Here is a 16191-nt window from a genome sequence, read left to right as displayed (position 1 = left end):
GTATTTCCGCTTGTTAGCATATCTGCCAAACAACATTCCACCGGATTCTACCGAGACAAAGTTCAGGGGCAAAATCAGTCGTATTTTTCCGCTTGTGCAGAGATGGTAGATACAAGAGAAAAGGAGGGAATAAGAAAAGGACAGATGAGCGGAGATGACAGGGTTTGAAGGATTCTTTTTCTATCTTCCACAATCTGCCAACAAGGTTTCTTGAGTCTGACTGGGGTTCTTCTACCTACTATGAGTTCTGGAAATTTCATTTTTAAAAAACAATAATAAACCCTCTCCCCAACCCCTACATACACACCCACTGAATCTTGACCAAGCAATAAGTTTTGAAAATGCACATGGTAATATGGTTATAATGCAAAACTTAGGCCTGCTGCAACCTATCTCATATATAGACCTACTACTGTTATTCCCACTTTACAGAAGAAGGAGCTGAGTACAGAGAGGTTACGTAACTTTTCCAAGGTTACACAGCTGGTAAGTGACAAAGCACCACTCCGGCCCCTCCCCTGCTGGGAAGCACATCTCAGGAAAGACAAGCTTATAACAAGATGTCTATAAGCCAATGTGATGAGTGCTGGGATGTACCAAGTAGTAGAGGAACACAAATTCTGCTGAGGTGATGAGTCTGAAATAGGACTCAGGAGAGATGAAATTTAAGTGAGGCTTTAAAGGATGAATAGGAGTATTCCAAATAGCCCAGAGGAAGCCAGGCTTGCCAAGCTGAAGGCAGATGTGGGCAAAGACATGGGATTGCCAAGTGCATGGGAAATTTTGGGGACTAGTAAGTGGGGAAATGACTGTAATTTAATCACAACTCTCAAGGAGTCTTCTTTAGAGAGGCATGCCAGAAGAACTGCCATCAAAGCAAACAGTCTTGTGTTTCCACTCTTCAGAAAAGAATCTGTTTTCCAGGCTACCAAGTCAACTTGTTACAAAGCACAAATATTCGCCTCTGTGTAAGTAATAGCAGTGGATGTAAACCAAATTTTAAACCCCGAAGATCCCTGAGAATGCCAGGACCGCACTCTCTCCCTACAAATGTGCTGTTCTATTGCCTAGGACCTCCAGCTGGGAAAAAGACCAAGGCAATAACTGCAAACTGCACATCACAATAAATCCTGCTATATGCCCTCTAGCCTCCGCTCGTGCAATTCCAGGCCTCCGATATTGGCCCCAAATTAAAACTACGAGGACAACTCAACCCTTATAATATGAGAATATTTATCAAACTTCTTTCTGAATGCAGCACAAAGGTAGGAAAACACAGATGAAGACCACCTACCAGTTCTGCTGTCTGACATTTACTGATGGCTCCTGACTGGCTGCAGATCAGCAAATAATATATGGGAGTCTAGAAATGTTCACTTGTTTGTGATTCATGCCAGTCCCACCAGTATAAAGCTGTAAGAGTCAAAACTTTAAAATAATATAATAAAACAGAAACTAAACAAAACAAACAGAAAACCCCGTACAGCAGCTACTTAATGGTTCCCCAGACTGAGGATGAACTGTTTCTTCCGAAACAAACAATAAAATCTGCAAGATCCAGCTTTTGTTGGTGGGCCTGGCAACACAGAAGACACAAAGGGGGCTTTTGTGTGAACTGCTGTTTCTAGGTCCGTTTTACAGGCAGCAGACCAGCTAGCTGATCCTCTTTCGTCTCCTCTATTCACACAGGCAAAGGATGATAATTAAAATCGGTCCAGGGACCAGGCAGGAAGGCTCATTCAGGGCCACTGCAATTAACCTCTGGAAGGCAAGACTACACAAATGACACTGTGGGGACATGGAGAAGGAGCAAGTGCCACAGCCTTCCTTCAGATGCTCCTCCAAACAAAAGACACCCTGATGCCGTCCTTTTCTTTCTGCACGGCGGTTCAAAGGAAAAATAAAGGTCCTGGATTCGACAAAAGTGGCAGTTCGCTCCAGGAAGGAGCTTGAAAGAAAAATGGCCATAGAAATTTTCATCATACTCAGTCACAAATGGCCCTGCTGGACTCCAGCCTCTTTCTCTGTAAGAGACAGTCCTCCATATCCAGTGGGTTCACAACCCCTTCATTCACACCAAATGCCAGCTGCGAGCATGGCACATGGGAAATTTCTCGTGTCAAGAAGCTTGAAAAAGAAGGGTGAGGAGGGGCTGGGCAGTGTAGCAATGGGGGTCTCAGAATCATTTGGGGTCCCAGCCCCAGCCATTCTAATTCAGCACGTCTTGGATGGGGCCAGAAAGTAGCCTAACCAAGCACCCCAGGTGCTTCTAATCCAAGGAGCTATACCGATCTTTGATGAACTCTGCACACTGCAACAAAACCAGTGCTTAGGGCTTCCCTGGTGGCTCAGTGGTTTAGAATACCCCTGCCAATGCAGGAGACGTGGGTTTTGATCCCTGATCTGAGAGGATCCCACGTGACACAGAGCAACTAAGTCTGTGTGCCAGAATTGCTGAGCCTGAGCTCTAGAGCCCAGGAACTGCAACTGCTGACCCCATGGGCTAGGGAACCCAAAACAAGAAAAGTCACTGCAATGAGAAGCCTGAGCACCGCAACTAGAGCGTAGCCCCCACTCTTCACAACTAGAGAAAAGCCTGCACAGCAATGGAGAACCCAGCACAGTAAAAAATAAGTAGATAAGTAAACTTATTATAAAAAATACACCCCCAAAACAAAACCAAAAACCCTGTACTTACTAACGTTCTTAACCAGAGAGAAAAGATCAGACAGTAGAAGAGAAGAGAAATGATGGAAACTTGAGGACAGAGATAGCTTGATGGGTTAGATAAGAGGTCTCATAGGTGGTATCAGGCTAAGAGGCTGGATTGGCCCTGCCACTGGCCCTCTGGTCAGCGAGGGAAGCTGGTGCCATGGGCCAGGATGGCAGAGGGGACCGCAACATGCGGGAGCTCATCTCTGCTATTACAGGGGCTAGCTGAGTGACGCGGGGGAAGGCTTCACATCTGCAGCTGGGTTTCCTCATGGGTAGAGTGGGCTGATGAGACTACATCGGTTCACCTCACATATAAATTCTTGCAAGTGGCTGCTGCCTGGAGTAACAGCTGAGGAAGGCTCTGAAGCCTTGCCTAAGTTCAAAAAAACGGGACACAGAAATCAGCTGACCCTGACTTCTGCAGTCAAGGGCTGCTACTTGGGCCGGGGTAAGCTAGAAAGTTTGTTCTTGCTTTTAACATTCTCTAATCCCCTATCTGCAAAACAAGTAATAATGATACCTGTGCTCACCAGTACTTGGGAGTACAAAGCCTAGAGCCGAGAGCAGAAAAGAAACTCTTTTCCTCAAAAACTCTTTGTAAAAGAGGTCAGAAGCAGCACGGTGAGGGCGGGCGAGCCAGAATTGGAGTCAAAGAGAACAGAGGTTCAAATCCCAGCAGTGTGACCACAGGCAGGTTTTGTCTCTCAAAGCCTCAGCTCCATAGCTATAAGTGGGAATAGTAGCAGCAACACCCTTCTGAGGGGACACAGTGAAGATCAAATAAAGTGTAAAGGCCTGCCTACAGCAGATAGTCAATAAATGCCAGAATTCTATACCCCCTGCCCTAATACAGTTCCAAAGAGTAAGATACCCCAAGGTTGCATTCTCCTTTCATATTCTTATTCAGTCCAGCCTTGCCACAGAGCTCTCTCTCTCCCTGATACCACACACAGAGACAATGGTGGGGATGGTGTGGACACCATTCACCCACCTGCAAAACCCCAGAGGGCCGTGCAACTTACCAGAGCATCAGTGAGCACTTCCGCTCCTTCTTCACTCTCGTGGAGGGTGTCTATGTCTGTTAATTCCTGAAGCAAATCAACCACCGCTATGGACACATGTGAAGAACGTTAAGGGTAACACACACATATGAAAACCCTGCTGCTGCTGCTAAGTCGCTTCAGTCATGTCCGACTCTGTGCGACCCCACAGACGGGGGCCGACTGTCTCTGGGATTCTCCAGGCAAGAACACTGGAGTGGGTTGCCACTTCCTTCTTCAATGCATGAAAGTGAAAAGCAAAAGTGAAGTCGCTCAGTTGTGCCCGACTCTTAGTGACCCCATGGACTGCAGCCTACCAGGCTCCTCTGTCCATGGGATTTTCCAGGCAAGAGTAGTACCGGAGTGGGGTGCCATTGCCTTCTCCAATGAAAACCCTAGTGACATTCTATTAAAATATTTGGCTCCCAGCCAATTCCTGGTCAATTGCTTCACCACCGTTTACCTTTAATACACTCTAGTTTCATAAACATCTCTTCAACAAGGTTCTAATCACAGTGGCTGTTCAATAAATGTTGGTAACTGCTTCACTCAGGCTCTTTCCCTTATGCTGCCTTCCTGGCAACTTATTCCATAGGTTCACTACATCTTCATAAATTTCACAGCTTCAAGTAGATCACTTGGGTGGTCGCTTTTCCAGTGAGAAATAGGCCAACACCCTTAACCTTACCTCATAATTTAAATTCTTGGAACTGAGTAAGTAAAATCTTAACTACCTTGTACACTTTACCTTCAAAGACAGTAATGATTTTTTCTGAGCACGACAAACAGATTTAGATTGTAGAGGGAAGGATTTATGTTGGACTGTGCTAGACTCCACCAACCTCCCTTACCCTTAAATACACTTCTGCTTTGAACACAAAAGGAAAGTAAACGATGATTATGGACTAGGCAAAAAGAGAAAGAGGGGGACACGTAAGAGAAAGGACACACAAAGAAGAGAATACAGGAGCTATGTTTGGTAACTGGTAAACTGGTAGCCTGACCTAAGGGCTTCCCTAGTAGCTCAGTGGTAAAGAGTCCACCTGAAAAGAGACACGAGTTTCATCCCGAGGTCAGAAGATCCCCTGGAGGAGGAAATGGCAACACATTCCAATATTCTTGCCTGGGAAATCCCATGGACAGAGGATCCTGGCAGCTACAGTCCATGGGGTCTCAAAGAGTTGGAAATGACTTAGTGACTAAACAACAAGAAGCCCGAACTAAACTAAGTTTCCCATACATACAGACATACACACACACACACACACACACACACACACACACACACACACCCCACTTGCTGTCAGTCAGCATCTCCTGAATGCTTAAGCACTGTGATAGAGACAAAGGCAAATCCATTCACTCTGGGCCTCAGTTTCCTCATCAATAAAACGAGGAAGTTAAGGTAATTAAAGACATTTAAACAATTATACAGGCTTCTCTAGCGGCTGAGATGGTAAAGAATCTGCCTGCAATGTGGGAGCCCGGGATTCAATCCCTGGGCTGGGAAGATCCCCTGGAGAAAGGAATAGCTACCCACTCCAGTATCCTTGCCTGGAGAATTTCATGGACAGAAGAGCCTGGCAAGCTACAGTCCATGGGATCACAAAGAGTCGGGCACAACTGAGTGACTAACACTTTCACTTTCAAACCATTATATACCATAGGCGATTATCAATGTGTAACAAATGAGGAATACAGACAACCTGAACTGCAGACATCCTAAAAATATGGAGCAATCAAATTGAACTGGGACAGATTTGCTAGAAGACTGGTCAGAAAAGAGGCAACTAAAAAGATGAGGGCAGGTAAACTGGAAAGCAAAACATCAGGAATACAGGCAGAGAGATTAGAATGTAAGAGGGTATATGAAGGGGAGAAGAAAGAGGATTAGGAAAGCAAGGAGGGGAGACAACTATAACTGGAATCATATGAAGAAAATAATGTCTTGGAAGAATAACCTAGTAGCTATGTGCAGGAAGCACTAAATAGCACTGTGAGGGCTGGGAGTGGGCAGATGTGGGGTGCGGGGCAAAGTCAAGCCTGAAGGAGCAAAACCTGTTCTGAAGCTACCACACACACAAGAGTCCAGAAGACGATGAAGGTCTTATCAGGGCAGGGCAGTTTCAATACAAACTGGAAAAGAAAAAGATAATAAGAAAGATATAGGACCTATTAACAAGAATGACAGGACTTGCTCACTGCCAACTGATGCTACAGATATTTTATGACATCTTTTGCTAAAAGAAAAATTATTCAAAGCTTTGTTTGTTTTTATCTATAACTGACAAATTGGCCATCATGAATAAGCTTTCTGGGTTGTATTCTCTTGCACATTAAAGAAATATTTGTGCAAAACATGGGTGTGCTATGAAACTCAATGTATATGAAAAGAGAAAAGGTCTCTGGACAAAATTCCTTCATGCGTATACAGTATTTACTAACAAAGTAACTAGAAAGCTTTTGACTTAAAAGACCAGGTATCATAACTGACATATAGTAAACCAAAATACATAAACTGAATTAATTTTTTTAAATGGCCTAATCAAACTAACCTCTAGAAATGCTGAGTGTTAGGAATTAGTAGTTCTCCCTTTCTAAACACTGCAGTAGACACCATCATAATCACTAGCATTTTGAAAAAGTCATCATTATGCCAAATAAGCACTGTGCTGCTCAGTTCTCACAATGGCATGATCCCTATTCCACAGACAGGAAAGTGAAAGCTCAGAGTGGTTAAGTAACCTACCTAAAGGTCACTGCAACAGTAAGGGAGAATGCTAGGTTCACATGATTCCAAAAACAGTATCGCTGCCACTACTCTTCATATTAATGCAGAGGGGAATATACACCAGCTTGAACTACAACTAAATTCTAGCTAATGACCCTACTATAATAACAGAGAAAAGGACTGTCATTTATTTCCATCATAAATTATTTAAGTTCCAGGAAAAAGGACAAAATGCTGACAACACCCCCGTCATTCTCCTCATCTAAAAAGCTCCCATACTGATTCTCTTGAACAGTTTTTACACATGAGATGTAAAAATATTATTTATCCATCTGTATATTTAATAAGTGTGACGACATTTCATCCATCCGTCCATCCACCCACGGTGGAGTCAAATGTCTATAGGACAAGGATGTGAACCAGGCATGCAATAGCTACTATCTTTACATTCCCAATGTCATGCCTCACTAAGTACTTACTAACCTGATATGCGACGATTATTAATTAAACATTAACCTCGAAAAACATGTGGGATATATGTGAAAAAACAGACAGAGAGTCACAGCAAACTCCAGGATGGGGCCATATCATATTTATCTTTGCTTCCTATTTTTAGTGAACCAAATTATCGCCAAATTATTAATACTACGGAATCTTGCTCAAGCTTCTTTATTTCCGTATAGCTTATGTGCCTCATCTGAATAAGGTGGTAATGATCTCTGCCCAGCCTATCTCACCCAGTAACTATAAGGAATAAATGACATCATGAAGGTCAAAGGGCAATTAAATCAAAGTACTGAGAAAACAAGAAAGCACCATAGTAAACGTTGTTAGTCAATTCTTCCCACAGAATCGTCACACCTTCACTATTGCCTTCATTTTTTCTAAAACTTCTAAAATCTAAAATTTAAGCTAACAACACCACGATCCTCCCTTTTTGGGTTACATTGGGTTGAAAATCTAATTTTATATTTCAGCTATGCCACAGAAACTCAGATTGCTCAAGTCCTTTTTCGGCCTCTGAAGTTTTATGGGACAGGCAGGTATCATATTTTTCTTTGATTATTCTTATACCATGCTCACAAATGGGTCACAGTAAACCTGGAGAAAAAAGGAAAAGAAAATTTGATAATGGTGGTGGTTTTATATAGGAACAGAATAAATGTCTAACTCTTATCAAGAGCAGCTATTTCTTATAATGGTCCAGTGGATATCTCCTTGCCTACATTCCTGCCTCAGTTGAGAAATCAAACAAGAAACAAGTTACCAGCTACCAGGTCTGGCAAACAACTCAGCAATTCTAGCACTAACTGATTTTATGTAAATTCTCAACTTTCACCAAACAGCATTTCAGCAAGGCAGTAAATGAGTCCATAATTGTAATCGACTCCTGAGTAATATAATATGACCCATAGATGGAGGTCATTTGAGGACCAGGAAGAAGAATAAGAAGCAAAACTAAAGACAGACAGATGAACTCTCAATCTTGATGAGAAAATTCAGCATGGTCTGCCACCCAGCCAGCATTTTTTCACAAGCAGACTCTGGGCATGGGTGATAGGTTTTTCCACTGTAGTTACAATTTCATTTCACAAGGTAAAAGGCTCTCCCATCAGTGTAATAGGAAAACAGAGAGCCTATCTCTCTGTGAATTACTAAAACACAGTTTGTGACAGCCTATTCTGCCAAGTCAGGTAGAAAGGCCACCCCATTCACTCCCTCAGCACCTGCCCACTAGGGGGGCAATACACCAGTATAATAAGAAGTGAAGTAGAAAAGACCAGCTGGGCACAAAATGGTCCACAACCCAATGGCTTTTTACAAAAAGAGGGGTGTTGGTTTTTAGTTTTGGGTTCTAGATACTTGTTTTTGGCCTGATCTCATGGAGAGTCTTAGGGCAGAAACAGAGCATTAATTTCATTACTCTCCAATGAAATATGGCCATAGGAACAAAATTATTTTTTTAAAAAAAGATAAAGGGGAATAAAATATATTAAGCAGATGCCTGAAAAAAGTCATTTCAAAAACGTGTCTTAAGAAAAACGACCAGTCTAGAGTCACAGTAAATAACTGATTTAATGGAACAAATCTGGGTGGGTTTTTTTTTTAAGTCTTTTAAAAATTTTATTCCTAGGACAATGCTTAGATATAGCTCAACTAATGCAGATGAATTTCTAAACAGACAAAATGGTCTTTTCCTCCTTTTCTAGCAGTTGAAAGAGAACTACCTAGAATGAATCTAGAACCTTAATTTTATCCCAATCCTTAATCAAAATAACATGAGTGGGGGAAATGCTCTCATTCTACATTTACTAGGTACCCAATAAATGTTCGTGGGCCCTACCACAGCACAGGGGAAATGTCCCAAGCAGGCCACAACCACCCTAACCCTCCAAAGACACGGAATTCACCTAAAACTCATAAGAAGATCAAAAGTTACATTAAGAGATGCTTTTCCTAGACCGCCATTTTGGTACTTTTCATCTAATCTGATTTATTTCAGAGTGCATTGAAACAGCTCCAAAAAATGAGTGTTCGGTTTATCAGTATAGATTATCAGGGAAGCTGGACTATCAATGAGAAAAAGAAGTAAATTCTTTTCCATGTAATTTTGATTCTAGAAATATCAAGATGAGAATAGCTCCCAGCAAAACAACTGCTTGAGACACAGAAGTCTTGTTAGACACTGCTTGCAGGATAGTACTGGAGCAATAACCAACTCCCTTCCAGTCCAACTAGAAGAAAGTCCTGAGGAGGTGCAAACCCTTTCCAGCCCTATTCCTGCTCATCAGCATGGGGGCTCAAACACGAGGCACTCCTTGTACACACCCTCTGGGATAATACGGTATGTCACAGTCACAGACTCAGACTGCTAAAGTTCAACAATCCCTGCTGGTCTTTATATTAAAAAAAAACAAAAACAAAAACCCGCCTGCTCTTTATTTTCCAGTTCCCACAGCAATTTTTCACAAAATCCAACAGGACAACTTCACTCAAGTTTCCTGGCTTACTAGGGTCTGAGAAAACTAAGCAGTAATTTGGAAAAAAATAGTGCTAACAACCACTCCCTATTTCAGACAAAGTAGCACTGCCCCATCAGCACCAATAATCCACTCTGCAACTAACAAAACGAAACCCCCCTTCCTGCGCAGGAGCACACAACCCACTGTACTGATGCCCTGAATCAACAGTACAATGTGTGCTGAGTGCTACGTGGCTGCAGTCATGTCCGACTCTTTGCGACCTCGTGGGCCGTAGCCCGCCAGGCTCCTCTGTCGGTGATGTTCTCCAGGCAAGAATATTGGAGTGGGTTGCCATGCCCTCCTCCAGGGGATCTTCCTGATTCAAGGATGGAACCCACATCTCTATGTCTTCTCCATTGGCAAGTGGGTTCTTAACCACTAGCACCACCTGAGAAGTTCACTCAGAAGTACAATGAGACCTCATTTTTCTGAATCACAAATGGGTGAAGAGAAAGCAGATTTGAAAAAAAAATTTTTTTTGGTTTAGATTACTCAACAGTTTTTAAATGAAAGAAGAGGGTATTTAGATGGGGGCAGTTGTCATGACTCTAAAAATAAATAAAGCCATGGACCTGATATCCATGTAAGTCTGAGGTGACTACACGGGCACGTCAGCTCTCAGCACATGAGGAATGGCAAGCTCCACTGCCAAGGTAGACACGGTAAAAATACACTTGAAACGCATCCTAATCCCTAATCTATCAAAAGCTTATGCATCTCCAATGCCCAGTTCTCTAATCACTGCCAAGCCAGAGACGATGTGTTTTTTCAGAACTCCAGTGGTATTTTCTGTGCAAAACACTCCAAGGGTACTTACCACACAGCAAGGGAAGTGTTTTTGCTATCAATTGGAGTTATTATTTCTTGCCACCCTAATAGCACCCAACAGGGCTTATCATACAAAGGAGGAACCCAGTAAATGGCATGATCTGCCATAGGACTTTAGAAAGGATTCCACTGACTCATCCCTCAAGTTGAGAACACAGCAGATGACATGCAAAAATCAGATATTTATGGATTTCGTGCCTAGATATTTTTTTTTCTTTTGGTGATAGCAGCAGAGGTAGCCATCCTCTGGGGCTCTATCTTCCTCTTGTTTCAGTCCTCCTCGTTCCTTTAGGTGAATTGAATAAACCTGGGCCACAGAACTGATTGTTTAGCACTACATTAAAAAATATTGATATCTTTAAATGTACCTTTGATTTCATTTTTCTGTAGAAACACTCCAAAAGGTTCACCAAAAAGGGCTCTAAACATGTTTAAATGATTTACTTTAAAGGAAAATTTGTTTTTAAAAGCCCGATTTCTGAAAGGCAACAGCTGTTGGATCCCACCTCATGTTCCCTCCTAATGCATTCAGAGTGACTCTTCAATACTGCGTGAGGGGTGTGCCCTCCCTCTCCCCCACACCCCCAGAGGTGCTCTTCACAGACCAGAATTCCTCTCCGCAGCCAACTGACGGCTGAGCTCCAGCCTCTCAAGGCAGGGAGATGAGGCCCAGAAGCGCTGACAAGCCCTCCCCAGCAGCAGTGATGCAGAGCGCCAGAATAAACTCTGAAGCGGCTTCTCACGGTTGAAAGGACGAGGCACAAGCTGTTTTCTCACATCCTCTGCCTCTTAAGGTTACAACAGACCAGCCTCTGATCCAATTAAAATCCCTATAGTTTATGTTTTCGCAGAAAAGGACAAAGCAAAAATGACCTGTGCTTGCTGGGAACATAACCAGCCATGTATGGCTGTGGTTGATAAATGAAGAGTTAAAAAAGATTAAAAATTTAAGTCATGACTGCCACGAAATTGTTTATTCATGGTAAGGTGTTTTGGGCAGTTACAGCTGTACAACAGTAAGTTGTTAACAACCGTTTCCTGAAGGAAAATTTCCATGATAGATCACAGATAAGACAAGAAACAGAGTGCAAAGCCACTGGGAGATCAACGCTCCAACAGACCAAGAATGTGTTAGATGCAAGTCAAGAGGGCTGACCCTTCCCTGAAACCACACTCAAGAAAAATGGTACTAGGAGGAGGATGACATTTACCCTAGTTGCTGCATCTGATTAAAATTAGGTAATTTTAAAAATTTCAAGTGCACTTTAAATTTGATGTAGGGCGTAATTAAAAAATCAGATTTTAAAAAATATCATTAGGGCAGCAGGGTGAAGGTTAGCAGCAAGAGGGGAAAAAACAGTTTAGCTTTGAGAAAACAGGAGGGAAATGGCAGTCTGTCAAAGTTATTACAGGGGGACTTGGTTTTTTTTTTTTTTTTTTTTCTTTTCAAAGACCAGAACTTAACAACTTGGAACATCTGTGCCCTTGCCTTTCCCAAGTATGCCATGTCGAGCACACTTCTTGCTTCAGTCTTCTCCCCAGCAGGAACCAGGCTGGTGAATCAGCAAAATGTCAGTATTTTCAGAAAGCTGCCACTATTATTTTGAGTTGGCAGGAATAGAAAAAAGAAATCAGAGTTGTGTTTCCAGAAACAAAACAGGTGACAGCTGTATCAATACACAAGGTAATGCGTAACACTGTAACTCTGTCAGGGATGTAGTGAATTGTACAGGGAAAGACTCAGGGTGCATAGAAGAGGACCCTGGCCTGGAAACCAGGGGCTTGGAGTGCCAGCCTCTACCGCAACAGCCAGTGGTTCAACATCTGGACCTCAGGCATATTACTAACTAAACAAATAAGGCTCTGGACGAAGTCATCTCTAAAGTCCATTTGGATTCTGAAATCTACCCTTCTGTAGTTAAGCTGAAATGTGAAGCGACAATTAGAACTCTTGGTTTCTAATTCTGGGAGGGCCAGTTACCTTAAATAGGTATCCTGAAGTCCAGTATCCTAAACAGGACTTATGCTAGATATCCACTATGTTTACTGACGGATGCTGCTTGAGCATCACTGCAGCCTGCGGTTCCAGGGGGTTGAGCACAGTGCCTGATAAGCACTCAGAGCCATGCTTCTCAAATGAATTCACAAGACCCATATCGAGCTCACCCAAAATAAGCTAACTGACTGGGGTTCTCATACCACCCAGAACCGCCCAGTGAAACCTGGGGAATAATCGCATCAATCCGGATACTGACAGAGAGATTCTCCAGACTGTCTAACATTACATGAAGTATCAGAAACGGCTTAAGATCACCCTTCAAGAAGCCTGAGTTAAAATTATTCACTGATTTATTTCTATGAGAATTATCAGGCAGGAAAGAACCTAGTCAGACATGCTCTCAGGAGAGAGATTACCAGAAAGATGAAAATAACATGAAGCAGCAGCAGATCTCCCATGAATATCACTCAAGCAGGCTAACTACATTTGTCTCTTACCTTCAGAAATCTGGATTCAAACAGAACAACTACTGGAAGAGAATTTGCTTTAATGACCATGACCACGACACAGGCACATCAAAAACCTTTTCCACTAAAGCGGTTTTGAATGTGATAACAAAGACAAAGTATAGAAAGGTTTTGGAAGTCATGATTCAGCTTCAGTTAAAAGCAACATTTACTAAATACCTACTAAGTATCAGAAATTGCTTAGTACTCATATGAACTCCTTTAATCCTCTCAACAACACTGAAAGGCAAATGTTTGCACACACACACACACACACACACACACACACACACACAGGATAGGACATGAGTTTGAGCAAACTCAGAGAAACAATGAAGGATAGGGAAGCCTGGAGAGCGTCAGTTCACGGGGTCTCAAAGAGTCAGACAGACTGAGCAACTGAACAACACAGAGGAGTCTGGTGGGCTACAGCCCAGAAGGTCACAAAGATTCAGACACGACAGTGAGCACACACACACACATATATATTTTTAAATGCCATCCATGAATATACACAGTATCATACCCACAGAACAGTCTATAGCATTTAAGTCTTGAAAACAAACTGAGAAACTAAATTCACAATGTTTAGATCCTTCAATGATTTAATAATGTTCTATGCCCTTAAGACTGTTAGACCTTAAGGCACCCAAATCTGGTTATGGCCCAGTGACATAACTCATCTACTTTTGCAGACGAGAATACTAAGGGCTGGGGGTGGGCGGGAGGGCACCAAATTTCATACTAGAAATAAAGCTGGGAGTCAAACCTAGATTGCCTATTTATGTCTAATGCTCAGTTAACAAACATTAACTGTCATGTGCACTCAGTCCTTTTTAGAGGAACTGGGAATATAGCAGTAGACAAAGTAGATAAAAATCCCTGTCTTCCTGGACAATAAATGTGAAACTAAAGGAAGGTTCATGGTCTCCTCTAGGCTCGGCTTCAGTGGACCATCTGTTAACAAAATGATGTCTAGATCAACAGATGCAAATCCTGTCTGGTCTTGCCTATATAATGGGCCCCCAAATCAAGATCCTGAAAAATTAATGCTGTTAATATAAGAACAGATACATCACGATGAATTCTAATACTAATAACAGCAAATAGGACAATTAAGGGTTGCCCAAGATTTATTAGTAGATTAAAAACCAGACTTCCAAATGAGTAAAAAAAGCAGCGTGTGTTTCAAGAAGGGAGATAATTAGAATGGAAATAGACCACCAGACGTGACAGCAGACATCAGCAGAGACAAACAGGAGAGGAGAGTAAACAGCACTCCCCCACCACATCCGTCCGCCTTCCTACTGAGGACAGATCTGAAAGGATATCTGTATTATCATGTCCAAGCAGCCCGAGAAGAGACTGAACAGCATTCAGCTCTACCAGAAGGTGGTATAGGTCTGGCATGGTGGCCACCACGTGCATCTCCTGAATGATGTCATTGAGGTCCAGCTCGGATTCCATAAACCTAGGAAGGGAAAACAAGACAGTGTCATTGCAGGGGAAGGGGTACAATCAGTAGTGAGGAACAGACAGCAACATAATCCAGACAGAGAGACAATCTGTCAAAGCATCTTCAACAGACCAACCAAGAAGAATGCTCATCCAAACATCATAGGGTCACACAATTTCCTTGGGAAATCGATTTCCTTATTACAAAAATCAATTTTGGATTCAGATCTCATCACAGGGTTCCCCTTACCCTTGCAGTCACACCCCTTTCAGAGGCTCTGAAAGCATTCTGCCGCATTCAGTGATCTATCTGCCCACCAGTTCTGTGGATTAGTTACCATTACTCCTTGGAATGGCAATTCACTTTGTCGCCCTGAAGGTAGTCATCTTGCTAATCCAGAAAGGACTCTTTCCTGTCACTTCAGATCAAGGGCCAATTATCCCCCTTATCCAAAGGAAAATACAGATTCTGCTACCATCCAGAAATACCTTCCCCTCCCCACCCCCTTTCCAATGAGCTGATGAAGAAGAACATCCCAAAGTAAAGCAGGTAAAGTCTGGCTTTCCGTAACCCCATACCTTAAGTAGCAAAATACTTCACTCACATTTCCACACCTATACCTTTCGGCCAGCCAACCCCACGGCACTAAGACAGAACTGCTTTGCATTCAGCCCTGCATGCCCTTCCCAAGTGTCTGACATTGAAGAAATGCCCACTAAGCCTTTGATGAGCAGGACAGGAAAGTTTGTTCTGAGAAGACAATGATGAATCCATGTAGAGCAACTGAACAATACCTGACTGAGAGGAATCAGTGGTTAAACAGACTCTGGAGCCAGACAGCCTGGCTCTGAACCTCAGTAACCCACTTACTTAGCCTCTCCATGCCTCAGTTTCTTTATCTGTATAATAAATGGAATAATAAAGTTACCTATCTCACAGGCTACTGTAAAAAGTTAATGAACAAACACACATAAAGCACTTAAAAATGTTTGCTGTGCAAAAAGCACAATATGTTTGCTCTCATTTCCATTACTACAGTTATTATTTATAATATGTCTACCTTCCCTTCTAGGATGTAAGCTGCTTAAAAACAGGAATTATAAGAATGGATACATGTATATGTATGGCTGAGTCCCTTTGTTGTTCACCTGAAACCATCACAACATTGTTAATCAGCTATCCTCCAATACAAAATAGAGAGTTTGATAAAAAATAAATACAACACACCAAGTAAACCAGAAATTAGATCTTTTGTCTCTACATATCCATAGATGCCTGCTAAAGAAAAGGAACACAAGCAGGGATTCTTGAAGTCATTTGACTCATCAACTAACAGATACCAAGGAGCTGGGCAAACACCATCTCTCCAGAACTCGGGAGATTGTGCAAGAACAAAATCTAGAGACTATCATTTTTAAAAACATGTCCATATTTTATACAATAGCTTACCACTGATTCTCTCCATTACTATTTTTAACCATAACATTTATATATATATATTTTTTTTTTCTGATGATAAAACATTACTTTTCATAAAAAAACTGGGGAAAGATAAGCACTCAAAAAGTAAACAGAGATCTTAAAAACGGCAAAAATAAAGAAAAGTACACAGAAATCATCTATAACCTTATTAACCAGAAATAACCACTGATAATACTCTGGTAAGTTTAAGTCATTGTTCTCAACTCTTGGCCTTCCCCCTACCCAAAAGTAGCCTACATAGTATACAGTTCTAAGTACGATTTTTGCTTATTGTTGCCAGCAGAGGCTGAACGATTCCTCTTATTGTCAAATATTCCACAACAGGGAAAGTCAGAGTCCAGCACACCTCCCAGTCCTTCTTCCCCCAGGGCAAAATCCCACACTGAGCACAGCATCGCCTCTACTGAGCCG

At 42.2% G+C, this 16191-nt stretch overlaps 1 protein-coding gene across 2 annotated transcripts in view; it reads right to left on the bottom strand.

The window, feature by feature from the left end:
- CTNNBL1 (catenin beta like 1) overlaps positions 1-16191 on the bottom strand; it is a 162788-nt gene that overhangs the window by 99498 nt on the left and 47099 nt on the right. For both annotated transcript variants that reach the window (XM_027977186.3, XM_004014562.6), the window contains exons 4-5: positions 14174-14313; positions 3738-3835 (exon numbers count right to left, since the gene is read on the bottom strand). In XM_027977186.3, the coding sequence (XP_027832987.1) occupies positions 3738-3835; positions 14174-14313 (238 nt within the window). The remainder of the gene's footprint in view (positions 1-3737; positions 3836-14173; positions 14314-16191) is intronic.

Source organism: Ovis aries, chromosome 13 (assembly GCF_016772045.2).
Source record: "Ovis aries strain OAR_USU_Benz2616 breed Rambouillet chromosome 13, ARS-UI_Ramb_v3.0, whole genome shotgun sequence".
Classification (NCBI taxonomy): Eukaryota; Metazoa; Chordata; class Mammalia; order Artiodactyla; family Bovidae; genus Ovis; species Ovis aries.
The sequence above is the reverse complement of the archived record's forward strand: the minus strand, read 5'-3'. Positions and strand labels throughout refer to the sequence as shown.